Source organism: Alnus glutinosa, chromosome 3 (assembly GCF_958979055.1).
Source record: "Alnus glutinosa chromosome 3, dhAlnGlut1.1, whole genome shotgun sequence".
NCBI classification, from domain to species: domain Eukaryota; kingdom Viridiplantae; phylum Streptophyta; class Magnoliopsida; order Fagales; family Betulaceae; genus Alnus; species Alnus glutinosa.
The window spans coordinates 22,220,303-22,247,508 of NC_084888.1; the positions used below are offsets into that span (position 1 = coordinate 22,220,303).

The 27,206-nt window shown below is 42.1% G+C and overlaps 1 protein-coding gene across 1 annotated transcript in view; it reads left to right on the plus strand.

The window, feature by feature from the left end:
* The first annotated feature begins 3,114 nt into the window (after positions 1 to 3,114).
* The window catches only part of LOC133863091 (exocyst complex component EXO84B-like), a 29,549-nt gene continuing 5,457 nt past the window's right edge, over positions 3,115 to 27,206 (plus strand). Inside the window, exons 1-4 of the mRNA XM_062299082.1 lie at positions 3,115 to 3,453; positions 13,547 to 13,644; positions 23,939 to 24,995; positions 25,857 to 26,372. Of these exons, the coding sequence (XP_062155066.1) occupies positions 3,307 to 3,453; positions 13,547 to 13,644; positions 23,939 to 24,995; positions 25,857 to 26,372 (1,818 nt within the window). The 5' untranslated portion in view covers positions 3,115 to 3,306. The remainder of the gene's footprint in view (positions 3,454 to 13,546; positions 13,645 to 23,938; positions 24,996 to 25,856; positions 26,373 to 27,206) is intronic.

Sequence of the window (27,206 nt, forward strand, 5' to 3'; positions counted from 1 at the left end):
ACCGACGAATATTAGTCTTCCAAAAGCTAATTATAAAGCTATCTTTTCAAGGGAAGGTAACAAAGTACTCAACTCATAACTTCTAATTACAAACCTAAACAGAGGTTATTGCAAAAGAATGCAAACATTGAAAGTATTATGATGAAAGTGAGATGTATGATGACAAAAAATAGGAGCCATCATAATACATCGTTATAGAAGTTTTCTCTCAGAACTTCTAAAGAAATAAATTTGGTTCATGGGATTAATTATTTTCCTTGTCTCGGGATGATAGTTTTGCCAAAGACGGCCTAGTTTCAGCCTTTGCAATCAAATCCACCAAATATCAATATACCAAACCCAAGGATTCAAACATGAATTAGAAAGAAACGGATTTTTTTTTAAAAAAAAAAAAAAAAAAAAAAAAAATCTCCATGCAAAGCTAAAAGAAAACCCAACTTTAAATCTTATATTTTTCTAATATTTTCTAATTGTTTTGGATCTAAGAAATGCCCCATTGTAGTGCGTGCTTCTTTTACCGCTGATTTGTATTCCCAAAATACTGCTCACGTGTGTGTTTTCTGTGATTCCTTTGTTTTCCTAATTGCTTGATCTTCCACTACATCATTGGGAAAATAAGCACTTACAAACACTCTCTAGTAATGAGCTAAAAAACAAAACACTATACAATTAAAGTGTATAAAGTTGGAGAGAGCTCAAAAAAGAAGAATTTACCGCATCTGCTATCTTTAGTCTAGAAAACAATCAACCACTACCTAAACAATTCCTTGAAGAACTTTAGAAGATAACAAAAAGCCACCTCTCAAAATTTCCATAAAATCTAATCCTTTTAGCAAATAGAAACGGACTAGTTTCATAGTGCTATTCTTGGAGACTGTTTGGACAGTAAGTTCGCATGTTCGTACAGGAACTCTAGCAAGTGCTTAGGGGCCAAGCTTGTTCGGACAAGTAGCAGGGCTCGTTTGGACATGAGTTCTAGAAAGTGCCAGTTTTGAGGCACATTTAGATAGTGCGTTGGCGTGTCTGGACATGTGGGGCATGGAGCTTCAGACCCCTAGTTGCATCCGGACACGTCGCGAGGGCGTCCGGACACAACTGCCTAGAAACTCCGATTTTCTATTTAAAGACCTATTGTGAGACTCTATTGTAATGAGAATATTGTGGAAACAATGCGAGGTTTTTTTTCTAGGTTTTCTATAGAGAGTTTGAGAATTGAATGGTTTAATCAACGTCTCTGGATTGTAAAAGTCTGTTGTATTATTTGTCTATCATAGTGAATTTACTGCAACTCCATGGACGTAGCCCGTAGTGGTGAACCACATAAATCTTGTGTTCTTGTGTGATTACTTGAAAGTCTTTCATTTTGCTTTCTTCTTATTTTTCGTATGTCACGGGTTTTGGAAAATATGATTAATTTCTTACACGGTAATTCAAATACCAAACTCATATTCTATAAAATCACACGTAAACAATCCCAAAATAGAACCAATTGAAACAGGATAGAAAAAAGGATATTTAATCATTTCTCAAAAAAAAAAAAAAAAAACCCAATAAACAAATGATAGAGAGAAAATCCCTGAGATTGAGATATTGGGTATTGACAAATGAAATAAACTCTTACCAAATTTCCGCTCCAAGCTCTTTCACTATCAACGGTGATTAGTAGTGGTTACGACCGGTAGAATGAGTTGCCTCTCAAGAGGGAAGGATTTTGACTAAGAAAGTTCTCTTCATGCATGTTTTTGGTCTTCAGCTAGGGTGGAGCCAATGATGGGGGAAATTTTGGTGGGAGTTGACAGAAGGTGGGTGGAGGTGGTCGTCAGTGGTGGTGAAAATGGTGGGCGCAGGTGGAGGGAAATTTTGGGGGGGAAAATTCTGGATGGGAAATGAGTCTCATGAGTTGTGAGGGGGGAAGGATTTTGACAAAAAATTATTTCTCGTTCAAAAGCCTATCTTTCTTTCTTTTCTTTTCTTTTTTTTTCTTTCAAAAATAAGACACATGTTACATGTGCCACATCACCGGTAAGATTACTCTTCAATCACTCAGATGTGTAGTAAAGCATTATTCAGGTAAAAGTAGGATCGGCAATAGGGTTGGCAATTTTTGACACGACCCGTGAATCCGGCACGAACACGACACAAAGTTATAGGGTTTGGGTTTGAGTTAAACGAGTTCAGGTCATAAACGAGTTGACTTGTTTAAGACACATTTATAAACGGGTCAAAAGGTCAACCCGTTTATTTATTAAAAAAAAAAAAACGAAATAGAAGAAAGAAACCGGAAAGTCAGAAACCTCAAAGTATCAAACCCTAGTCGCAGTTTTTCACATTTTCATTTTTCATTCACTCTAGGCGCCGTCGACTCACGATTGTCCAGTGTCCACGCTGTCCAGTCCACTCTCCTCTCCAAGAGCAGTGTCCTGAGCTTCGCACATGATGTGACCACTTGGGCGAAGAGCTCTAGGTTTTCTGGAGCTCAACGAAGAGACAGATTGGCTCCAGGGCAATTGGATCCTGAGGTCGGAGAATCCTGGGAAAAAGCCAGGTTTCCGGCGTCAGAAAAGGGAAAGCGCAAGAGAAGACATCAGCACCGGCAGGAGGGATGGTCCTAAATTGGAAAGAGAAAAGATGGTGATGGATTGTGGTAGGGTCGCCATGGAAAATCTGAGAATTCGATGTGTGAGAGATTGGGTTTCTATATACAAATATGAGAAAAGAGAGATAGAAAGTTAGATGAGAGAGGAATTGGAGATGGAGATGCAGTGTGAATGAAAGAAAGATGGTAGGATTGAATTGAAGAGTAGCAACCTGGCATGACCTATTTAACTAAACGGACTAATCATGTCGTGTTGTATAACCTGACTTATAAACGTATCGTATTCGGATTTTGTGTTTCAATCCGTTTAGTTAATTGTGTCGAGTTTGGGTTGACTTAAACAGATTGGCAGGTCAATCGGATCGGTCTGAACTTGACACGATAACCCGTTTTGTCAACCCTGACCGGAAGTCAAGTAGATGAATAGAATCACCGCGAAATCCTCGTACGTAACAGTCAAAGGCAAGCCAACGACTCGACAACTACACACCATAAGGGGGGTGGGGAAAAAAAAAGAAAAAAGAAAAAAAATTAGGCTGGCAATAAAGAGAGAGAAAGAGGAAGTAAAGACGGAGATGAATCGTGCCGTGCTGGCTCTCCCTCTCTCCTGGTTCTTGCTTCTCACACGACCTATCAATATTACCCTCGGATCTTGCATCTAGGCCCTCGAGCTTTGCTTCTGATCCGACCTGAGACGAAGGGGATTTCTAATGGCTACGGCAAAGACGGCTAGGGCTAGAGGCTCGGCGGCGGCGAAGGAAAACGGGGTGAAACTCGAGGAGGGTCTCAGTTTCTTCAAGTCTGACAAATTCGACGCCGATGCCTTCGTCCAGTCCCGCTGCTCTCTCAACGACAAGGTTCGTCTCATTGCTTGCTCTTTGCTCTCTGTTTGATTCTTGAGAAAACGTGGGAGCAATATAAAGAAGAGGAATCGAATTTCTGGAATAATGAAATTTCTTCATTCTTTTTTCTCTTGTTACTTTTAATATATAAGAGCTACCATGGAAATGGAATTTACGTTGTTTGTTACTTTGGAATAGAATATTTGTTCGATTTTTATACCAATAAATTCTGAAAGCAGTTTCTTTTGGAAGAAATTTAGCGTGTTTGGTTTTGATTTTAAAGCCCCTAGATTCTGTTGAACTAGTTAAAGATGAAGAACATGATATCCAAAAAATTGAAGGAAGTAGAGTCAGGAAGTTTGTTCTAAACTTTGCGGAAATTTCTCTAGCATTGGTCATTTTCAGGAAAATGTGCTAAATTTTTTTTTTTTTTTAAATTTGATAAGTAATAAACCAATCTCATTGAGAGCGCAAGGCGCCCCTAAGTACACATGTAGTATATTAAAGAAACCATCTTACTAGAAAGAGCAAAACAAACAAGAAAATCACTAAAACTAATCGATTGAGGATACACATACACCGCCGTCCAAAGACTCAAAGTTTCAAAGAACATAAAAATAATTTTCCCCATAGTCCTCTCTTTGTCCTCAAAGTTTCAATCATTCCTTTCCCTCCATAAACATCAAAATAGGCATGTAAGCACCATTTTCCACACTGCAGTAATCTTTGGCTTGCTAGAGGACCACAAGCAATCAAACAGATCAATAACACATCTAGACATAACCCAAGACATCCTAAAATGACTAAACAAAACACTCCAAATAGCATAAGCCACATCACAATGAAAAAGAAGATGGTCAGCAGACTCCACATTCCTTTTGCACATGCAACATCTGTCCACGATGGCGCCTCCTAAGATTATCCAAGGTGAGTATCTTGTCTAGAGCCGCCGGCCAAGCAAAAAAAAAGCTTCCCTTGAAGGTCCTTAAGTCCGCCAAACACTCTTCTAGGGGAAGTTGCTACCTTCAAAAGAAGTTAGAAAGCAATAGAAGGATTTGACCTTGAGCAATCATCTGTGGAAGTATTCCACCATAGTTGATCTACGTATCCTCTTCTCACTCTAATTTTTTTTTGATAAGTAAGAAGAGTTTCATTAAAAAGCATAAGACGCCCCTAAGTACACTGTGAGTATACATAGGAACAACCAAAAGCCAGCCCAAGAAACAAAACCCAAACAAACCCAAAAGAGCCCAAACAAACCCTACAACCCGAAAAACCCAAAACCACAAAATCCACAGAAAGAACAGAACCCTACGTCATGTGCGCCTTTCTTTTCCGACACTTGAAGGGAGCGCTCACATCGCCATAGTTGACGGAGCTTTTCAAATTCAAAAGTTCCCTCTTGCCTTTGGTCTTTTGGTGTGCTAACATTTGATCCCGATAAAATTCCTCTGGAAAAGCATCCAGGATTGCCAACGGCTCTATGTCACGAACACCATCCATCTCCCAATCCAAAGGCATCCCATCCCAAAACTCGTTGTCCTGCTCCCACACAACGACCTCCCTAGAAGGATCAAACCCAACATGCCATGTATTAGACTGAGAAAAACCGTTGTCCCACACAACACCATCATCCTTGACCTCCTGAGTCGAAGACGAGGCCAACTCAATAGGCAAAGAAAGAGGAGTGGTGGGAGCTATCACAGCCGGCCTCGGGTTGAGAAAACCTTTCCGAAGGAAGCCCTTCTTCTCATTACTTGCCATTCCCGTAGAAGACTTCAAAGGGGGCGCTGTAATTGCTTCCTTAGTTTTAGAACAGACAGGTGTCCTCAAAGTTGCCAGCGAATCAACCAAAAGCACCTCATTCCATTGCGCAGAATGGCCTTCCCTTAGTTCCCTATCCTTCCGGTAGTATCTTTAAATAGGCTTGGAACATTGCAACACGGGGAGAGAAGAACGCAGTTTTTCACCCAACTCAGCCACCATGAGAGAGGAGGATCGAAAAAGGGCTGAGTTGGAGCAGTAGCAACACCTGAACTGCTAGGCAGAGGGGCAGGAGCCGGAGGAGCAGCCCGAGTCACTGGAGGCAGCAACTTCGGAGCCGGCAAGGGGTGGAAGACAAATTGCTTGAAGGCCGAAACCACCCAAAAATTGCCGACGACGTGAACTCCGGCCGAGGAGAGCACCCAAGAATGACCGACGACACCGGACCCGCACCTTCAGCGTTAACCGACTGGAGCAATGGTTTAGGTTTGGGTTTCAGCCCCGGAACCACCCCATAAACTGCCGACTACGTGAACTCTGGCCAAGGAGAGCACCCAAGGATGACCATCGACACTGGACCCACACCCTCAGAGGCATTCGACTCTAGCGTTGCTTTGAGTTTAGGTTTTGGCAAGAACTGGGCCAAACGGACCCCTTTACGCTTGAGGCCCCAACTAGACCCAGCAAACCGGTCCAAAAGCTTCCCAACAGCCCAGCCCATAGACAAGTTGAAGCTGACGAACATCCAGATCCATGCGCACAGATTCAAAGTCAAACGAGCTGTTGTCACACCTCGTGCAAAGTGAAAGGCATGGATATTCTTCTTACCTAGCAGACGAAGATTCAAATCCTTGCCCATCGGATCAACTGGAGAGCCTCGTGAACAAGTTGAAAGCGTGGACTCCTTCGTTGACCCCTGCGGTTGCTCCTCCAGATTGAAGCAATTCACTGCCAATCTCCCATCTTCGACCACCCTACACCACGACTTTGGAAAGAGATCCAACCCACACAACTCAACATTTGAATCCCGCAGCTTAGCATGCTTAATGTGAGAGACAACTTCCCCCCGAACTACAGCCGCATAGGAAGGAGAAACCCCACCCACCCGACTGGGTGAGACACTCCTTATTTGAATCCCCTCCGTTGTAGATGCCTCAGATCCCAATAGCCGATTCTTAGGTCCTAGGAAAGTGATCATCTTCCGCAACTCACCCGCAACCTGAGCCCAGCCCCCACCTTTACGACCTTCAGGGAGCCAAATAACCCCTTTTCGACCACCCTTAGCAAAGACAATCACCTCTAGGTAGCGGCCAAACTTGTTCTCACCCCCTCGAACCATCGAACTTTCACATTCTCCTGGAAGTACTTGACGAAGTCCTTCACTGAAACCTTCAAAGCTTCCTCGGCAATAGCCAACAGCCAAGCTGAACCTTGAAGACCCAAAAAAATGAACCTGCAGAACCCCTTTCTCCTCTTCTCCATGCATAGATCCAACCCTTCTGATTGCGCCGAAAAGGAAAAGCGTTTGGCTTCCATAGAGAAGCACCGCTCCATCCTTTGCAAGCCTAAAGAGCTAGGAGAGGAAATACCTAGGAAACATACCCACGAAATGGGCCCTTAGAACTGCGTACCAAAACCTAGCACCAAACAAGCATGGTAAAAAACCAAACAAAGAGAACCCGACTGTCGCACCCAGTAGAAACAAACCAAAGCGCAGCTCTAGCAGGACGTGCCTACACGCGCCACCGCCAGCAGAGGAAGGGAGAGAGTGAGCGAGAGAGAGGAGAGATAAAAAAAAGATCTCACTTATTAAGATAGTTATGTATGATAGGGCCTCAAGCTTTTCTCAATCTAATGGAATGCAACACCTGGAAAAAAGAGGCAAAGACATATACCTTCCAATCATGTGCCGTTCTAGTGAAGCTCACGTTCTACTTGCTAGAACTGCCCAAAAAATCCAAATGAGCTGCAATAGAAGCGTCCTTCGCACAAGCAAGACCATATAAAATCGGGAGCACTACCTTTAGAGCCGCTTCCCCACTCCACTGGTCAGGCCAAAAGCTAATTCTGGAACCATCCCCAACCTCAAATCTTGTAAACCTGGAAATATTTTTCCCACCATATGCTGATGTTCTTCCACCCCCTCACCCCAAAGGCTCTTGCAGGCTCAAGAGAGCACCACCCTCCCCGTAAACATCCAAATTTAGAGTCCACCGCTACTCTCCACCAAGCCTCTTTCTCAAGCCCATAGCGCCACAACCATTTACCTAAGAGAGTTTTCAATGCATTATATACAATCTTGGTTCTAAGATGGATTGAAAAGTTTCAATTAAAGGTATAATCCGAATCTTGTTTTCAGCGTTTCTAAAAAGCTATTTGAATTTAGAGAGTGGAACTGAATATGATCATATGGACAAACACATAACTATATTTAAGTATCCTGCCAATGTTTTGGCCTTTTTAGCATTTTTAAATTGTATTGTACATAATCATTGGGATTCAAGTGAAGACGCTTAAATTTACCTAACTAGTAAAAGACAAAACGCAATGGATTCGAATCTCGGTACTTTTTTAATTTTTATTTTTTTATAAGTAATCAAAATATCATTAAAAGTGTAAGACGCTTTCAAATACACAGGAAATATACAAGAAAAAAAAGAAAATAGCAAGAAAATCATAATAACTAATCACCAAAGGAGAAACAATACCAGATGTCTAAAGATACAAAGCATAGAAAAGTAAAGCCTTAATCTCCTCCAAAATCCTTCCCTAGTCAAAACTTTTGTCATTCATTTCCCTCTATAAACACCACTATAAACATGAAGACACCATCTTCTACACAACAATACTCTGAGCGCTATCAATAGTTCACGAACATGCATACAAGTCGACTACTTGTCTAGATATAACCCAAGACAACCTGAATCGATTGAAGAACGCATCCCATGAGGCCCGACAATCTCACAATGGAGAAGAACAGATGGTTCACGGATTCCCCATTTTGTTTACACATACATCATCTATCAACCACGATGACATGCTGTTTCCACTACAGCATTCTGAGAGCTACCACCCATCCACCAACAGGCAAAAAAATCAACCATCCGGCTAAGCAAAACCCAAGATAGCCCAAAGCGACTAAAGAAAGCATTCCTTAAGACACAAGAAACCTTACAATGGAGAAGAAGATGGTCCACAGACTTCCCATTCCTTTTGTACATGCAATACCAATCAACCACAATGACATGTTGCTTCCTGAGATTATCCATGGTAAGAATCTCTCATAGTGACATTGACCAAGCTAAAAAAGCCACTCTTGGAGGCACCTTGGTCCGCCAAATACTCTTCCAAGGAAAAGGAATGCCATCATTACATGCAAGGACCCTGTAAAAGGAGCTAACATTGAACCTCCTTTTGTTTGAAGGAGCCCACCAAAGCTTGTATTCCCCTTCACGTTGCATTCTATAGGAATATAACAAATTGAAGAAAGAAGTCAATAAATTAACCTCCCAATCGTGAGCCGCTCTAAGAAAGCTTACATTCCACTGGAGGGAACCACTAAAAAGATTCAAATGCTAATAAGTTCAACTCCATCGAGTTGCTGTCTGTAAATGGCCTCGTTTCTTATGACCAACTTGTTATTAGGGATCATATTGTTAGTGACTGAAGGGTTTGTGGAAAGGGTGCGACTTTGGTGGACGTCTTACCATTTTCAAGGCTCTCCTAGTTTTATCTTCTCTCAAAAGCTTAAGGCTTTAAAGATTGATCTTAAGAGATGGAATGAACATGAGTTTGGCAATGTGGAGGTTCGCAAAAATAAGCTTTTGGAGGATTTATGTGCTCTTGATAGATTGGATGAACAACGTGGCTTAGCTCCCGAAGAGAAGATAAGGAAATACGAGGTCATCAGAGATTTGGAGAACTCTATTTTGTAGGAGATTAGTTGGAGATAGAAGTCTAGGGTTCTTTGGCTTAAAGAGGGGGATAAATGCACAAATTTTTTTCATTGAATAGCTAACTCAAACAGGAGGTCCAATGCCATAGAGTCTTTTTCAATCAATGGCTCTATTTCTTCCGTTCAGCAAGTTATTAGGGATCATGTTACTCATTTTTACGAGTCCCTCTTTTCAGAACCTTACACTTGGAGGCCTAGGTTGGACAACCTTGATTTCGACTCTTTGGATGCGGTTGAGGCCTCTTCCTTGGAACTTCCTTTTGAGGAAAAGGAAGTCTTAGAAGTGGTTAAATGCATGAATCGTGATAAGGCCCTAGGTCCTGATGGATTCACTTTAGCGTTCTTCCAAGATTGTTGGGATGTGATTAAGTCAGACCTCATGGGAGTTTTCCAGGACTTTTACACTCATAGCAAGTTTATCAAAAGCATAAGCGCCACTTTTCTTGCTCTAATACCGAAGAAGTCTGGGGCTGTGGATCTTAAAGATTTTCGGCGTATTAGTCTTGTGAGTGAGGTTTACAAGATCATTGCAAAAGTTCTTGCTAATAGACTAAGAAAGGTTGTGTAAAAGATAATGTCGAAATCTCAAAATGCTTTTGTGAAAGGTAGGCAAATTCTTGATTTTGTTCTTATCGCTAATGAGTGTTTGGATAGTCGTATTAAATCAGGTGAACCGAGTTGATTTGCAAGCTGGATATTGATAAGGCTTATGATCATGTTTACTAGAACTTCTTACTGTATATGATAAAAAGATGTGGTTTCGGAAAGAGATGGTGTTCGTGGATAGCGCATTGTATTTCCTCGGCACATTTCTCTGTATTGGTGAATGGCACCCCTTTGGTGTTTTCAGCAGTTCTCGAGGTCTTAGACAGGGTGATCCTCTGTCGCCTCTCTTGTTTGTCATTGTGATGGAAGCCCTTAGTAAGATGTTCGTTGTTTCTATTCGCAAGGGCTTTCTATCAGGGTTCTCAGTGGGTTCTGGTAGCAACGAGGTGTTTAATATTTATCATATGTTGTTTGCAGACGATACTTTAGTCTTTTGCGGGGCTAATCCTGATCATTTCCGCTTTCTTCGGGTTTTATTTTTGTCTTTTGAAGCTATTTTAGGTTTAAAGATCAATTTGGCCAAGTCAGTATTGGTTCCTGTGGGTGATGTGGATAATATGGATGAATTGGCTGACATCATGGGCTGTGGTGTTTCCTCTCTACCTTTAAAGTATCTTGGTCTTCCGTTGGGGGCCCCTTTTAAGGCTAAATCCATTTGGGATGATGTAGTTGGTAAGATTGAAAGACGGCTGGTTAATTGGAAGCGGATGTATCTGTCTAAGGGCGGTAGAGTTACCCTCATAAAGAGTACTTTATCTAACCTACCTACGTACTTCCTTTCTTTATTCTCTATTCCTTCCAGTGTTGCCAGTCGTATAGAAAAGCTGCATCGTGATTTCTTGTGGGGAGGTCTAGGTGAAGTATTCAAATATCACCTGATTAGCTGGTCCACAGTTTGTTCCCCTATTTCTGAAGGTGGTTTGGGCATCAGGAATTTGAGTATCTTCAATCAGGCTCTGTTAGGGAAGTGGTTGTGGCGTTTTGCACATGAGAGAGAGGCTCTGTGGAGATCAGTTGTGGATGCAAAGTATGGTTCTTCGTGGGCTGGTTAGTGTTCCTTAGACCCCCATGGGTCTCATGGAGTGGGGCTATGAAAAAACATTAGAAAGGGATAGAGTCTGTTTAGTAGCCATACCAGATTTATTCTGGGTAATGGATCCAGGATCAAATTATGGGATGATGTGTAGTGCAGAGAGATGCCCCTCAAGGAAGCTTTCCCAGGTCTGTATGACATAGCTTGCGATAAGAATTCGTGCGTGGCAGCTCATATGATTCTGGAGGGCGGATCTTTTCAGTGGGATGTCAGATTTATTCGAGCGGTACACGATTGGGAGGTGGACGTCTTGACTTCTTTCTTTAACTTATTGTACTCCATCAGTCTAGATCGTGATGGGGAAGATAAGCTTTGGTGGTCTCCTTCTCGCAAATGTAAGTTTGATGTTAGATATTTCTATAAGTCTCTTGCCTTTAAGGAAACAAGTCATTTTCCCTGGAAAAGTATTTGGCATACTAAGGTTCCCTTGAAAGTGGCATTTTTCGCTTAGGCGGCAGCGCTAGGGAAGATCCTTACATTGGACAATCTCAAAAAGAGGCGGGTCATTGTGATTGACAGATGTTGTATGTGAATGGAGAGTTTGTGGATCATCTTCTTCTCCATTGTGATGTCGCTTGTGCTCTTTGGAATGCCATCTTTAGCCGCTTTAGTCTTTCTTGGGTTATGCCTCGTCGGGTGGTTAATCTTTTCGCTTGCTGGTAGACGGGCGGTCGCTCTCAGAGTGCGGTGGTGTGGAAGATGGTTCCTTGTTGTCTTATATAGTGCCTGTGGAGGGAACGCAACGATAGACAGTTCGAGGACAAAGAAAGAACCATTGAGGAGCTTATTTCTTTTTTCTTTTATTCTTTGTACTCTTGGACGGCTGCATTCCTTGCCCCTTTAGTAATTAGTTTTAATGATTTTTTTGTTGTGTTTTCTTCTTCTTCTTAGTTGCCGTTCTTGTATACTACCTGTGTACTTGATCGATTCTTGCGCTTTTAATGAAATTTCTCTTACTTATCAATAAAAAAAGGATCATATTGTTAGTACTATGTGAGCCTATTTTCAGAACCGTTTAGCTAGCGGCCCAGGTTGGATGGCCTTGGTGCGATCACCTCTATAGATGCAGAGGAGCCCTCTTTGTTAGAGCATCCGTTTGAGGATAGTGAGATTTTAGATGTGGTGAAAGATATGAACAGTGATAAGGCTCCAAGTACTAATGGTTTTTTCTATGGCTTTTTTTCAAGCTTGCTGGAATGGGATCAAGAAAAAAATTATGAGGGTGTTGCATGACTTTCATGGTTGTAGTAAGTCATGCCATGCTCATTGCTCTCATCCCGAAGAAATTTGGGGCTATTGATCTTAAGGATTTCGACTTGTTAGTCTTGAGAGTGAAGCTTATAAGATCATTGCCAAAGTCCTTGCCAATAGGTTCAGAAGGGTAGTGGAGATGTCCTTGTTAAAGATGGGCAAATCCTTGATCTAGTGCTTATAGCAAGAAAGTCTATGATCATGTAAACTAGGATATTCTTATTGTATTTGTTGAAGCTGGATATTCCTATGATCATGTAAACTAGGAGTTCTTATTGTATTTGTTGAGAAGGTGCGGATTTGGGGAGAAATTGTGCTCTTGGATAGTGCATTTCATCTCTTCGGTACACTTCTCCATTTTGAATGGCAATCCATCCAGTTTCTTTAGTAGCTCCTGTGGGTTGAGACAAGGAGAGACCCTTTGTCTCATTTCCTGTTCATTATTGTTATAGAGGCCTTTAGCAAAATGCTTACTGCAACTGTTGATGGGGGTCTTTTCTCAAGATTCTTTATGGGGTCTAGGCACTTTGGTGTGGTTAGTATATCTCATCTGCTGTTCGCGAACGATACCTTGGTTTTTTGTGGGGCCAATCCTGATCACCTTCAATATGCATGCTTTATTTTTATGTTTTGAAGCTATTTTTGGTTTGAAGGTTAACCCTAGTCAAAATTGGTTTAAAATACTATAAACATAATAATAGAAATCATAACATAATAACAAAATACTAGTCTTTAAATAGCTAATGAACTGGACTAGGGGCCCTTCTTTGCTTTAGGCTTTAGATGCTCCTGCATCAAAATATTATGATTAGATCTTTTTTTCATTTCTTTTTTTTTTCCTCTCTCTCTCTCTCTCTCTCTCCCTCTCTCTCTCTCTCTCATGGTGTCTATACACAATCAGAGCTAGATTAGGAACTAATAATGAAATAACACATTGGCTGCCACTATAGCCCTTGTCTAGAGAATTCTAGAAATTACCTTAAAGCGTTTCTGACTTCTTTAACTTAAGAAAAACCCAAATAAAACTAAAAGAACATACTAGGCTTAAGTTCAAGCCGTAGCAACCCATGAATGATTTTGTAAGTTCCTTGTCATACTTGGACCAATTTTTTAGGGTTTTTTTTTTGTGGTTATTTGTGTTGACTTTCTTCAGCCTTTTGAAGTCTGCATCAGCTAGTGAACATTTCTGGAAAACTTTCTTCTTGTTTACTGCTTTGACTTTGGTCTCTACCAGACCACAAAAGGAAAGCAGTTTCTAGGTGATTAGTCTAAATGATTGTTATACTTGAGCGGATATACTACTCGACATGTACTGCAAATATCGCTCTATTGCCAACATTTTCTTCTCATCAACCTGATGCCACATTTCAAGAAACTAGAATTTTCATCTGAAATAATATTTGAAACCTCTTATGATAAATTTTTGCTGCTGTTTATAGGAAATAAAGCAATTATGTTCATACCTATTGGATCTGAAAAAAGCATCTGCCGAGGAAATGCGTAGAAGTGTCTATGCTAATTATGCAGCCTTTATACGGTGAGTTTTTGTTTAATTGTTCTCCAAAAGTTGTCAAGATGACATCAAGTGGTTTAATCAATACATTGTCTGAGCTCGTTTGCTTAGTTGATTAACAATAGTGACATAGTCTTGCCAAATTGACACGCTTTTATTGAATTAACCCTCAGGAAATTTGTTATTTGTTGTATCATATTTTTCATTATGTTGTGGCCAGCTTAAGCACTGCCTTTTGCTTTGGCCTTGACTTCTTAACCAAGTGACTTCTTAACCAAGTTGTGTGAGAAATCTACCAAGTTATGCTAATAACTCAAAAGTAAAGACATGCTTTGGTCAAAGGTGTTAAACTGATGCTTACTGTTAGTTTGTATGTTTGGATGACGAAGTTGAGTCATATGATTCTTCCTCCTATAACTTTCAGTACTTTATACTGACATCAAAGCCATAGCCTACTGACCACTTTCTTTTGACTAATAGCTCTCTGGAAATAATAGAACATAGAATAATTGTGTTTTCAACCGTGCTCATTAACATGAGCTTTCATTGATATATATATAGACTAATTACAAGGACTCAAGATAAGTACTACTTCTTCCTCTTTACAATTGAATAGAACTCTATCAAGCTTTATCTCTATCTAGCTTTATCTCTTATCTATCTAACTATTAACATAGAAGTTAAACACTAGAAGAACACTATCTTATCTCATCAGCACTAGAACTTCAGATCCTATCATTAGACTCCCGAACAGATTGCAGCGCACAAGACTCATGTTTGGACTGTGAGTCTTGTGCGTGAGTTGCGTTAATACCCTCCCGCAAGATCAACGGAGGGAAATGCACATTGAGCTTGGAACATAGAAGTTGAAACCGAGTGGAGACAAGCGGTTTAGTTAGTACATCAGCTAGGTGATCGGAACTAGGAATGAAACGAATGTCCGGAGTTTTATCAGCAACACGGTCACGAACAAACTGGAAATCAATTTCCACATGCTTGGTATGTGCATGAAAAACTGGGCTGACCGACATGTATGTGGCCCCAATGCTATCACACCACAACGTTGGTGGAGAAGAGAGATTAATCCCGAGTTCTAGTAGAAGGGCGCGAATCCAAAGGAGCTCGGCAGTGGTATTAGCAACAGCCTTATATTCTGCTTTCGTGAAGGATCGAAAGACGGACGGTTGCTTGCGGGAGCTCCAGGAAATCAAGTTTGAGCCAAGAAACACGCAAAATGCACCTGTTGAGCGACGATCATCTGGGCATCCAGCCCAATCAGCATCCGAATAAGCTTGCAATTTGGTGTTCGAGGTGCGATGAAGAAGAAGACCATGAGAAGGAGTATGCTTCAAGTACCGAAGAATGTGTTTGACAGCCTGTCAGTGAGGTTTAAGTGGTCTATGCATGAACTGACATACCGACAACAAAACTCAAATCAGGTCTTGTGAGTGAAAGATATTGCAAGGATCCACAGTACTTCGGTAGAGAGAAGGATCTTCCATAGGATAACCAGTAAAAGCTGAGAGACTGGAAGAAGAAGCCATGGGAGAAGTAATTGGTTTGGCCTCAATCATATTGGTTTTCTTCAAGAGATTCAGGATGTACCTGCGTTGGGAGAGAAGAAGTCCGGATTCAGCCTTGAGGACTTCAACTCCAAGAAAGTAATGAAGATCACCTAATTCCTTAACAGCAATTGCAGCTGGAGTAACTCTGTAATTGCAGCAGGTATTGAGGCTGTAATTATGATGTTGTCAACATAAATAAGAAGATACATAGTGACATTCTTGTTCGGTAGAGAAAAAGAGAAGAATCAGCCTTGGGTCCCACAAAACCAAGCTGCAGTAATTTGGTACTCAGCCGAGAAAACCAGGCTTGGGGAGCCTGTTTTAAGCCATAAATTGCCTTCTTGAGCTTACAAACATGCTGAAGAAAGCTTGGGTTGGTGAAGCCGGGAGGTTGCACCATGTAAACATCTTTAGATAGAAAACCATGAAGGAATGCATTCTGAATATCAATTTGCTTGAGAGACCAACCTACAGAATAGGCAATAGATAGAACCGTGTGAATTGTTGTAAGGCTTAACAACCGGACTATAGGTCTCTCCATAATCAATGCCAGCATGTTGATGAAAGCCTTGAGCAACAAGTCTGGCTTTGTGGCATCAACGGAACCATATGCTTTCCTTTTAAGCTTGAAGACCCATTTACATCCGACAACATTCTAGGAAGACTGTGGAGGAACAAGCACCCAAGTCTGATTTTGAAGCAATGCATTAAATTCTACTTGCATAGCATTCCATCATTCAAGAACAGTGATGACATTGGAGAAGCATGTCAGCTCCCCAAGTGTAGATGGGGATTCTGCCAGTACTACCCTAGGAATAGGATACATGATGGTTCCATCCGTAAGCTTTCTCTGCTGGATAATGTTATCCATGGCTCTTGTACGCATGGGATGATTCTGAGCAGGAGGTTCATCAGTGCTAGAGGTGGAACTAGGCATGCTTTGTTATGCAGGAGGAGGAGGAGATGGACTGGAAGATGATGTGGAAGGAGATGCTGTCAAAGGAGGTGAAGGCCGAGTAGAGACAGTAGATGGAAAAAGAAGAGGAAGAACAGAATTCTGGATAGGTGAAGGAGACTCGGTGACTGAATTGACAGCGGCAAAAGGAAAGCTATTTTCATGAAATATGACATCTCGGGAGATATACATTTTGCCAGATTCTATATGAAGACATTTATAGCCTTTGTGATGTGTACTATAACCTAGAAAGACACATTCTTTGGAACGAGGGGAGAATTTGTGTGAATTATACAGACGAAGGTCAGGAAAGCATGCACAACTGAATACTTTAAGAAAGTTATAATCACGAGCACTATGAAAGAGTTTCTCAAAAGGAGATTTGTTATGCAGCAATGGGGTTGGTAACCTATTGATGAGATAGCATGAAGTAAGACATGCTGCATCCCAAATCTTTTGAGGAAGATAGCTATCGGTTAATAGAGCCAAAGTGGTGTCGATTAGATGACGATGTTTCCTCTCAACACATCCTTGTTGTTGATGTGTGTGAGGGCAAGAGATGTGATGAGTTATACCTATGGACATAAAATATGTATGAAGATTGCGATATTCACCACCCTAGTCGGATTGAACACTTTTAATTTTGGAGTTTAGTAAGTGTTCAACCATGACTTGGAATTTAAGAAAGGTTGGCATAACATCGGATTTGGATTGAATTGCAAAAACCCAAGTATAACGATTGAAAGCATCAATAATCAACACATAATACCAATTTCCATTAATAGAAAGAGTTGGGGAAGGTCCCCATACATCAGAATAAATTAAATCTAAAGGATTACAAATGCGTGAATTTGAAGTAGAAAACGGCAATTGATGACCCTTGGCTTGTGGACAAGCAGTGCAAGGAGATGTTGACTTATTAGGGAAGAACTGGAAGCTGAAATTGAGACAGGACTCGGTGGATTGTACGGAAAGCAGGATGACCTAAACGCTTGTGCCAGTGAGCAGTGGACGTTCGCTCACCTACAAGAGCTTGTTTTATTGAGGAAGAACTGGACGAAGGAGTGAGTTGATACAACCCATCCTTGATCACAAAATGAAGGAGTGAAATTCTGTTTTCCTGTGTTGGAGATTGTCAGCAAAAGCTCGTTCTCGACTGTAAGGGCATCAACCGGTGGATTTCATTCTTGGGTGGTATTCTGCTTCGGCGAAGATGTAAATCTCCTGTGGGCTGGCCGTCTATGTTTTGGGGGTTTCTTGCGATGGAGAAGAGCTTTATTGTTGAGTCGAAGTCCTTTGTTTTCTCGGTGGTGGAGGGGGCGTCGGTGCTACGAGTGGTGGAGAGAAGAAAAGATTTTCTTGGCGAGGTCATTCTGAGCACCCATTGTGCCGTCTGGCTTGCGTCGATATTGGAAGTTCTTTTGGGCTTCCCGGCTGATCAAGATTTTGTCAAGTCTTTTAGAGAAGGGTCGAAACTCTTGATCGCTCGGAGAGATAGCAACAAAGCTGGCCGGTTCTTAGAGGCGACAGCTTTCGGGTTGGGTGGTCGGAGAGGGAGCATTCGAATCCCTAAGGGGAGTGGAGGATGGTGTTGGCATAAATTCTCCGGCGAGTTGAGAAAGGTCTCAGACTTCTTCTCGGACATGGTGGGATGCGGGATACGATCATCGTCTGCGATGGTTAAGAAAGATGGGAAGGAGGATGGGTCAAGAGCGGGTTTGATTTCTAAGGGTACTGGCCTTTCGTATGCGGAAATGCTGAGGTCAGGTTCGGTCCCAGTTGTGGGTGGTCGGAAGTCCAGGATGAGGGCGCCGCTGGACGAGCAGTGCGATCTTGATCTCTTTTCGATTCTGAGAAGAGATATCCCAGAGGATTCTCGCACGGCGGTGGATTGCTCTCTTCTGGAGTCCATTCCGGTTGATCCACCGGACCTGGGCAAGTCCCTTTGTCCGCTGGGCAAGCAGAGTTCTCTAGGGTGTTCTGCTCGAGGCAAGGTGGCGTCAGCAAAGGGGTTTAATTTGAATTCAAATTTGTATACGGGGAAAAACATGTGGAATAGGTTTTACTTGGCTTTGGGCCGAGTGGTTGGGATATTCTTGGGCCGGGGTTCTAGGTCCATTCTGGGTCTTAAACACAAAGGCTTGTTACCGATGAAACGGTCTTTCGGGTTTGGGCTAGGTCGAAAACGTTTTGGTTTTCGCATGGCCTGCTTTCTGCCGAAATCTAGTGTTCCCTGTCCGTCGTGTAACAAGCCGATGTCAACGCCAGAGATGTTTCTAGTTCGTTCTCCTTCTGGGAGTATGAAGATTGCCTCGTCAGATGCCTCTAAGGTAGCGGGTTCGGCGTCGCCGTAATTTTCTGTTCCGGCGTCTCTCTCTTCTATTCCAGTGTCTTCTGGGCTGGTGACCTTGCTGTCGACAGATCCTGGGGCTATTTTTACGGATTCTATGGCTTCCTCTGAGGCTGGTCGGAAGCTTTTTCCACAGGTTCTTGATCCTTTGGACTTAGGGCGTGGGTCGGAGACTTCTGCCTTGGGTTTTCAAGTTTCCATTGTGATGGGCTCGTCGGAGGGGAGGATTCTCCCTTCCTCTTCCCTGGAAGAACCCACGTCCAAACCTCTTATTCAGTACAAACGTAAAGGGAGGAAGCCAAAGCCGGTGGTGGGTCAAGGAAATCATGAAGATGTGGGTTTTCTCAGGCGGGGGTTTCTTGAGTCGAGCTCCTCCTCTCTTTCACAGGCAGATCGTAGTTTCTCAAGCGCCCGCCCTCTCAATTCTACGGGTGGTCTCCAGGCTACCTCTCCTTTGGAGCTGTCCTTGGCGTGCTCTATGTTTTTTGGGGATAAGGGGGATAGAACTATGGCTTTCCTCTCTGCCCTTGATGAGGACCATAGGAGGTGGGATATGATTGAAGATTGTGAGCTTTAGGGGCTTAGGGTTGGGTTGTTTTGTGGGCTGTTCCTTGTCGGGTCGGTGGTGAGGCTGTTGCTTCTTGTATACTCCGTGCGTACTAGGGCCGCCTTACGCTGTTTTTTATAAAATTACAATTACTTATCAAAAAAAAAAAAAGACAATGAGCAAATTGTCTAACTGAAATCAGATTTTTGCAAATTAAAGGTAAAGGGACACGAAGAAGTTGATTAAGAATAAATCTTCGATGAGAAAGAGTTAAAGAAGCAGAACCAATATGAGAAATCGTCAAACCTGTTCCATCTCCTACATGGATTTGATCTTGACAAGTGTAATCCTCATGTGACAGATTGAGGTGCTGAAGCTTGTTGGTGATATGATGGTTTGCCCCGGTATCAGGGTACCAAGTGTCCTCAGCTGCCAGGATTGGAGAAGAATAATAAGCCTATGGAGGCGTTTGTAGAGAATTAGGAAGGAAGAGGCTTCCTGCCTTTGATAACAGTGAAGAGCTGTGTGTCCAAGCTTTCCACAAATTTGGCATGTAGGTCGGGAAGAGGAAGCAACATCATTAGAGAAATAGGAACCACGACCACGATTGTTGTTGAAAGATCCACAACCACGATTGTATGGGTGACCACCACAACCACGGTATCCTCGGCCCCTAGCCATGGGAGCCCGAGAGGATAAATTTGTAGCAAATTGTGGAATATCAAGGGCTGGAATTTGCTGCTCCAAACATATCTCATGAGCAAGGAGATGGCCATATAATTCGTCAATAGAGAGAGGATCAACACGGGTAGTGACCGAGGTAACAAATGGATCATATTTGGATCCAAGGCCCTTCAGAAGAAACGAGACACTCTCAAAGTCGTTGAGAGGCTGACCAGCACTAGCCAAAGTGTCACTGAGGGTCTTAATAGTCTAGAAATACTCAATGATTGAGTTACTGCCCTTCTTGACAGTAGCGAGTTGAAAATAAATCTGCATAACTCAGGCTCGAACCTGAGAAGCAAACATAGTGAGTAGAGTTTTCCATAAAGCCGAGGATGTGGCACAACCAATGGCATGTACCACATAGGGTTCGGTATTTGATATGGAGATTGGGGTTCATATTTGGAACGGTAAAGACAACTTGCTAAGTGGGTTGTTGTTGAGGGTGAGTAGCCGTAGAGGCTATGGAAGCAACAGAAGAGGATGAATCAGATTCTGATTTAGCCATTGATCAAGACGTTTGTCTATGTAAGGGCTCTGATACCATAATAGAACATAGAATAATTGGGTTTTCAACCATGCTCATTAACATGAGCTTTCATTGATGTATATAGACAGATTACAAGGATTCAAGATAAGTACTACTTCTTTCTCTTTACAATTGAATAGAACTCTATCAAGCTTTATCTCTATCCAGCTTTATCTCTTATCTATCTAACTATGAACATAGAAGTTAAACACTAGAAGAACACTATCTTATCTCATCAGCACCAGAACTTCGGATCCTATCATTAGACTCCCGAATAGATTGCAACGCACAAGACTCATGTTTGGACTGTGAGTCTTGTGCATGAGTTGCGTTAATAGGAAATATCCTTTTTGTGCTTTATTTAAGAAGTATATGGAACTTGGAAGATTGCCACACAAAAAAAAAAAAAGTTTAGTTATTTCAGTATTTCTCTTTCCTCTCTTTCCGTGATAGTAGTAAATGTTTTCCAATTACACAGAAGTCTCTTGATCTTGCGTGGGTCGCTTCTCTCCTCTCTACCTAGCGACGGCGCGTGTGAGCGCGTCAAGCTAGGTCCCTCCTTCGTTCCTCGTTCTAGTCACTCGGGTCTGTGTATCGTGCTTCTAGTGCTTTCGTGGGTCGCTCCTCTTAGTTCGGTAGGGTGCTTAGCTAGTGGGCTTTTGTTTTCTCCGACGAGAATGCATTTCCGTTCTGGGTTGGTTATTTGAGCTTGGGTGTGCCTCGTAATGGAAAGGAGATTCCTTGTGGAGTCAAAATCCTTTGTCCTTTCGGTCTTGGAGGGGGCGTTAGTGTTTCGGGTGGAGGAGAAGAGACAGGACTTCCATGGAGAGGTCGCCTTGAGCTCCCATTGTTCTGCATGGCTTGTTTCGACAATGGAAACACTTTTGGGCTTTCCTGGAGAACAAGAGTTTATCAAGTCTTACAGGGAAGGACTGGAGTTGTTGATTGCCCGGAGAGGTAGCAACAAAGATGGCCGATTCTTAGAGGCGGCGGTGTTTGGGTTGGGCAGTTGGAGAGGGTTCGTTCTGATCCTGGAGGGTCGCGGAGGTTGGGGCTGGCGCAAGTTTTCTGGCGAGTTGAGTAAGATTTCTGCCTTTCTTTTTGCTGCGATGGGCTGTGGGAGTTGGTCCTCGGCTGCAACGGTCGATTTGGGTGGGAAGAAGGAAGGGGAAACACTGGGTTTATCTTTCGATAGGTCGGGGCCTTCATATGCGACCGTGGTGGGTTCGGCTCCGGTGCCGGCAGCAAAGGAGACGGCCATCCCAGTGAAGGTGATCCCTCCGGTTGTTCCGTTGGATTTGGACAAACCTCTTTGTCCGATGGGTAAGCAGCTTCGTTCTCCTAGGTTCTCTGCACGATGTGGGGCATTTCCAGATAGGGGGTCTTTTTTGAATTTGAACTTGCACACGTGGAGAAATTTGCTCGTTAGCCTTTATTTGGCTTTGGGCCAGGTTTTTGGGAAAAGGTTGGGGCGGTCTTCTGGGTCTATGAAGGGCCTTTTTCGCAAAGGCCTTCGTTTGGGTCGATTTCTTCCGAGACCTAAACCTAAAGTTTTGCAGCAGCCGAAAGTTCTTGTGGGTGCGACTCTGACGGCCGTTCGTGGGAGTCTTCTTCGGCCAGAGATATCGTCGGCGGCAGATTATGGGGTGGGTCAGGAGGTGTCAAGCTCTGGGGGTGAGTCGTTTCCGGCGGTCGTACCCGTCATGCCTCCCTCCCCTTTCGTTTTCCCCCCTTTGCCGACTCTGGATTTGCTGCCTCCGGCGTCCATGGACGTCGCTCCGGCTCCGGTTAGGTCTAAAGTGGATTCTGTGCTCGCCTCTCTACCAAACTCTTCAATCGGGGCTGGTGCTGGGTTGGCCGCTTTTCCTTCTCCATCAGGGGCGGCTATGTTGGGAGAGAAGATCTGTTGTTCTCTTCCTGTGTTGCAGCCTTCTAAGCCCTTCCAGAGATACTACAGAAAGGCTAGAGAACTCAGGGTTGGCCATTCTGTGAAATGGAACGAGGTTTTGTTAGCTGATTCACTAGTAGCTTCGAAGACGGCTGTCTGTAAGGGTTCAGTTACAGCGCCTCCAGTGAAGAAGTCTGCGGGTTCGGCGAAGAAAAGCTTCCTTCGGAAGGGGTTCCTCAACCCTCCGCCTCGGGAGGTTAAGGATGTTGGAGTGGAAAGACTTCCATCCCCCCCAAGTTGTCCTCCACCCGTAGAGGGCAATGGCTTTTCCCAATCTCGGAATTGGCCTGTTGGGTTTGATCAAAATGGGGAGATTGTTGTTTGGGAGAAGGACAATGATTTTTGGGAGGGGTTGCCCTTGGACTGGGAGATGGATGGTTTTCAAGATGAGGAGTCTTTGGCTATCTTGGATGCCTTGGAAGAAGATATCCATCGGGACAAGATGATTGCTCGCCAGAAGACAAAAGGCAATAGGGAGCTCTTGAATTTGAAGAGCTCCATCAATTATGGCGATGCTAGCACTTCCTCCAAGAGTTGGAAAGGAAAAGCTCTCATGTTGTAGGGGGTTTTAGTTTGGGGGCTTTCGGGGCAGGTTTGGGTGCTTGGTAGGGGTTGTTATTGTATTTGGCGAGCTTCTTATGTTTCTTGGGTGTTTGTTGGGGCCTTACCTTCTTTGTGGGTTCTTTTGGGTTTCTTGTGGTTTTGGGGTGCTTCTTTTGCTTCTTGGGTGTTTGTTGGGGGCTTATCTTTGTTTATTTGGGTTTTTGGGGCTTTTCTTTGTCTTTTGGCTTTCCTTTGTTTTTGTGGGCTAGCTGGGTTGTTCCTCTGTATACTTCCTGTGTACTTAGGGCGCTTTACGCTTTTTTTAATAAAATCTTCTTACTTATAAAAAAAAAAGTATTTCTCTTTCCGGTTGAAGACCTTTTTCATGGTAAATGCCATCATGCCATAGGAATTCAAGAATTGGAGTAAACTCGTTACTTATGTGGTGCTAGCCCTAATGTAAACATATTGCGTTATTCACTTCATATCTGTAGTGGTCATTTAACATCTTTGAATTCTCAATTCTTACATTCTTCCAATGCTAAAGATTATATCAATAATAAATAAGATTATTAAAAAAAAAGAAGCTAAAATCTTTTAGAAAGTGCAGTGCACCATGAGAAATGTGGAGCCTCGAAAGAAGTAGCGTGAGGAAGTGAGGTGGTTCCAATTGGAGTATTCAGATTGATATTTGTTTATCATAACGTGGCAGTCAAAAGTATTCAATGTTTTAAACATTGTGTTCTCTTTCTAGTTTCTTTAAATTCTATCATAAATAGAAATTAACAATATGATCCCAGTCATGGTGGTTGTAACCTCCCCCTACCGAAAAAAAAACAAATCAGTTTTGGCATTACAAAGATTCTAACTATCTTTCCTTATAGTATGTTCAAATGTTTCCTGTTCTTTTTTCTCCTTCTAGATAGGTGTTTCTCTTGTATACTTTCTGTGTATCTGGGTTGCGCTTTTAATGATATTTGATTACTTATAAAAAAAAAAATGTTTATGGGCTTAACTCGATATATTTGCCTGTCTTATTGTCAGTCAAGACCTGAATCTTAAGACCTTAATAGAAATCAAAAGTAGGTTTCTGGGGTTAACTGATACATTATTGGTTGAGTGTATTTTTGTCTTTTGACTAATGTGTACATCTTACAGCACATCAAAAGAGATATCAGATTTAGAGGGGGAGCTTTCTTCCATCAGAAACCTGCTATCTACTCAGGCTGCTTTAATTCATGGTTTAGCTGATGGTGTCCACGTTGATTCCTTGTCAATCTCTGTTTCAGAAGGTAATAAGGTTAACAAGTTATTGATTTCTGAAGATAGAGAACCCTCAGAACTGGAGAAATGGTTGTTAGAATTCCCTGATCTCTTGGACGTTCTATTAGCTGAGAGGAGAGTGGATGAAGCCTTGGCTGCACTTGATGAAGGAGAGCGTGTAGCTTCCGAAGCAAAAGAATTGAAAACGTTGACCCCAGCTGTACTCATGTCTCTACAGACTTCTATTATTGAATGCAGGCAAAAGTTAGCTGATCAGCTCGCTGAAGCTGCTTGCCAGCCTTCCACGCATGGTGGTGAACTTCGTGCAGCTATATCAGCTCTTAAAAGGCTTGGGGATGGCCCTCGTGCTCACAGTTTGCTACTTAATGCTCATCTACAAAGATACCAGTATAATATGCAAAGCCTTCGCCCATCAAGCACCTCATATGGTGGAGCATATACTGCTGCTCTCTCACAGCTGGTGTTCTCTGCTATTGCTCAGGCTGCAAGTGATTCATTTGCCATTTTTGGTAAGGAACCAGCTTATACTTCTGAGCTCGTGATGTGGGCTACAAAGAAAACAGAGGCTTTTGCTCTTCTTGTTAAAAGACATGCATTAGCTTCTTCAGCAGCGGCCGGAGGTTTAAGAGCTGCTGCAGAATGTGTTCAAATAGCATTAGGTCATTGTTCATTATTAGAAACACGTGGCTTAACACTTTGTCCTGTGCTCTTGAAGCTCTTCAGGCCCAGTGTTGAACAAGCACTAGATGCTAATTTAAAAAGAATTGAAGAGAGCACTGCTGCTCTAGCTGCTGCTGATGATTGGATGCTCACGTACCCTCCAACAGCTACACGTCAATCTGGCAGGCCTTCAAGCACATCCCTTGGTAACACAACAGTGTTTCAACACAAACTTACAAGTAGTGCTCATCGGTTCAATTTGATGGTTCAGGTGAACTATATGTTTCCCACCTAAATTTCATACAACTGATATCTTACATCCATCTCACACACACACACACACACACACACATATATAGAAAAATATATAGAAAAGTATATATCTGTGTGTGCGCACACGCCTATGTGCTCGCTTATGCATGTCTGTCTGCCTCCATGTAGTCGATTATGGTTTCCTTCTGAGTTGAGGACGAGATAGTTGGTCTTGAGATGTGATAGGAGATTGTGTTTCTCCCTCGCCTCTTCGGTCTTGAATAACTTTAAGCGAAATTAATTTCTTGTTGGAATAGGGAACGTGGATTTTACTCTCTGGCTGAAACACTCTTCAAGTTAATAATTGGTTTCTTATAATACATACTATACTGCAATCTGAGTGCCTTGTCACTTAATCTAGTTTTCTTGTTGTTGCAAGATAAATGCCAATACTATGGCATTTATATGCTCTTTTAGATGGTCTAGGGCTCTAAATTTACTCAGTTTACTTTTCCTCTGCCTTCTATTATTATGTTTGGTTTTAAGCAATATGCCAAACGATTTTCTTCTCTTTATGGGACTTGGTAGAATAACGTTTCTCACTGACCTGGGTGTACAAAAAAAGTGTGAAATTACTTTTTCATTTGAGTGTTGCTTCTCTTCCAATGATCTTAGTAGTGCTTTGGATTTCTAATGCGCCTTCCATTTATCTGAGCACTTGCTCCTTTAAGTCTTGAAAGTGGGGAATTCTGATTGATCTTATGCTTGATGCCTTTTCTTTTCATTCATTTTTTTAAGTGAAAGGGGGTTAGGGTTCCATTTTGGTGATTTAATTCCTCAATTATTATTTTTTGGCTGAATTTTTCACTTGCTCTTACAGGATTTCTTCGAAGATGTGGGACCACTTCTGAGTATGCAGTTAGGAGGTCAAACGCTTGAAGGGTTGTTTCAAGTATTTAACTCATATGTGAACATGCTCATAAAAGCATTACCAGGTTCAATGGAGGAAGAAGCAAACTTTGAAGCTTCTGGAAATAAAATTGTCCGAATGGCTGATACGGATGCTCAACAGATCGCATTGCTAGCAAATGCATCATTACTAGCTGATGAACTACTTCCGCGTGCAGCCATGAAACTTTCCCCTCTTAATCAGGCTACTTACAAGGATGAAACTCATAGAAGACCTTTAGATAGGCAAAATCGTCATCCTGAGCAAAGAGAATGGAAGAGGCGGCTTGCGAACTCAGTTGACAGATTAAAAGATACTTTTTGTCGTCAGCATGCTTTAGATCTCATTTTTACAGAGGAAGGTGACAGCCATCTTACTGCAGACATGTACATAAATATGGATGGGAATGTGGATGAATTCGAGTTGTCTCCATCTCTTATATTCCAGGTACTTTTTATTTTTTTGTTTAACAACGATAGGTAATCACTTGTAAATTACTTCTTTATGAACAAGTAGTACATAATATCTTACTGGAAAAAAGTTTATTCACAGACTTTAAAACTTGAATCACTATAGGTTAGTTTTTAGGTTCTTTCATTATGAATTATGATCGTACTGCTAGTAAAATGCAAATATCAGTTATTCATAAATAAATAATAATAATAAAAAAATGCATCAGTAGCTACATCAACAGAAGAGCTGAATTGCAGTTTCAGAGTGATAGTATTTCCTCATAGAGGAGGTTTTATCTTCTATTCAAGGTTAATCCTTCAAATAATTGAGGTTTCTCTCTCTCCCTCTCGCCTATGCTTCTCTGCTCAAGTTGATTCTCATTTGGTAAAAGTTCGGTTCCAGGTCTGTCATTTGGGTTTATGGTGTTTTGAAGGTCTGCTGCACATTCCGATGGGATCTAAGGAATATTGTACCACACATGAAACCAAAATAAAGACCATAAATCCGGACTTGGTAGGATAGCATGTAGTGTGACAAACAAGCACATGGCATGCCTTTTGCAACAGTAATTACACATTCTATTGGGCTCTGATTACATTCAAAATGACATTATCCATAATTGAAGAACCTAGTTCTTCATTCATATCTGCACCAAATTATTATATATACACACACACACACACACACATTATTTGGGTTGCGGTTTCTAATAAGATTGAATTACTTATAAAAAAAATGTATATATGTATAAATATTTGTGCTGAACCTACAGCTCCTTCGACCCAAATGTTTGGGGTCTGATACATGAATCCTTTTGCCACTCAACTC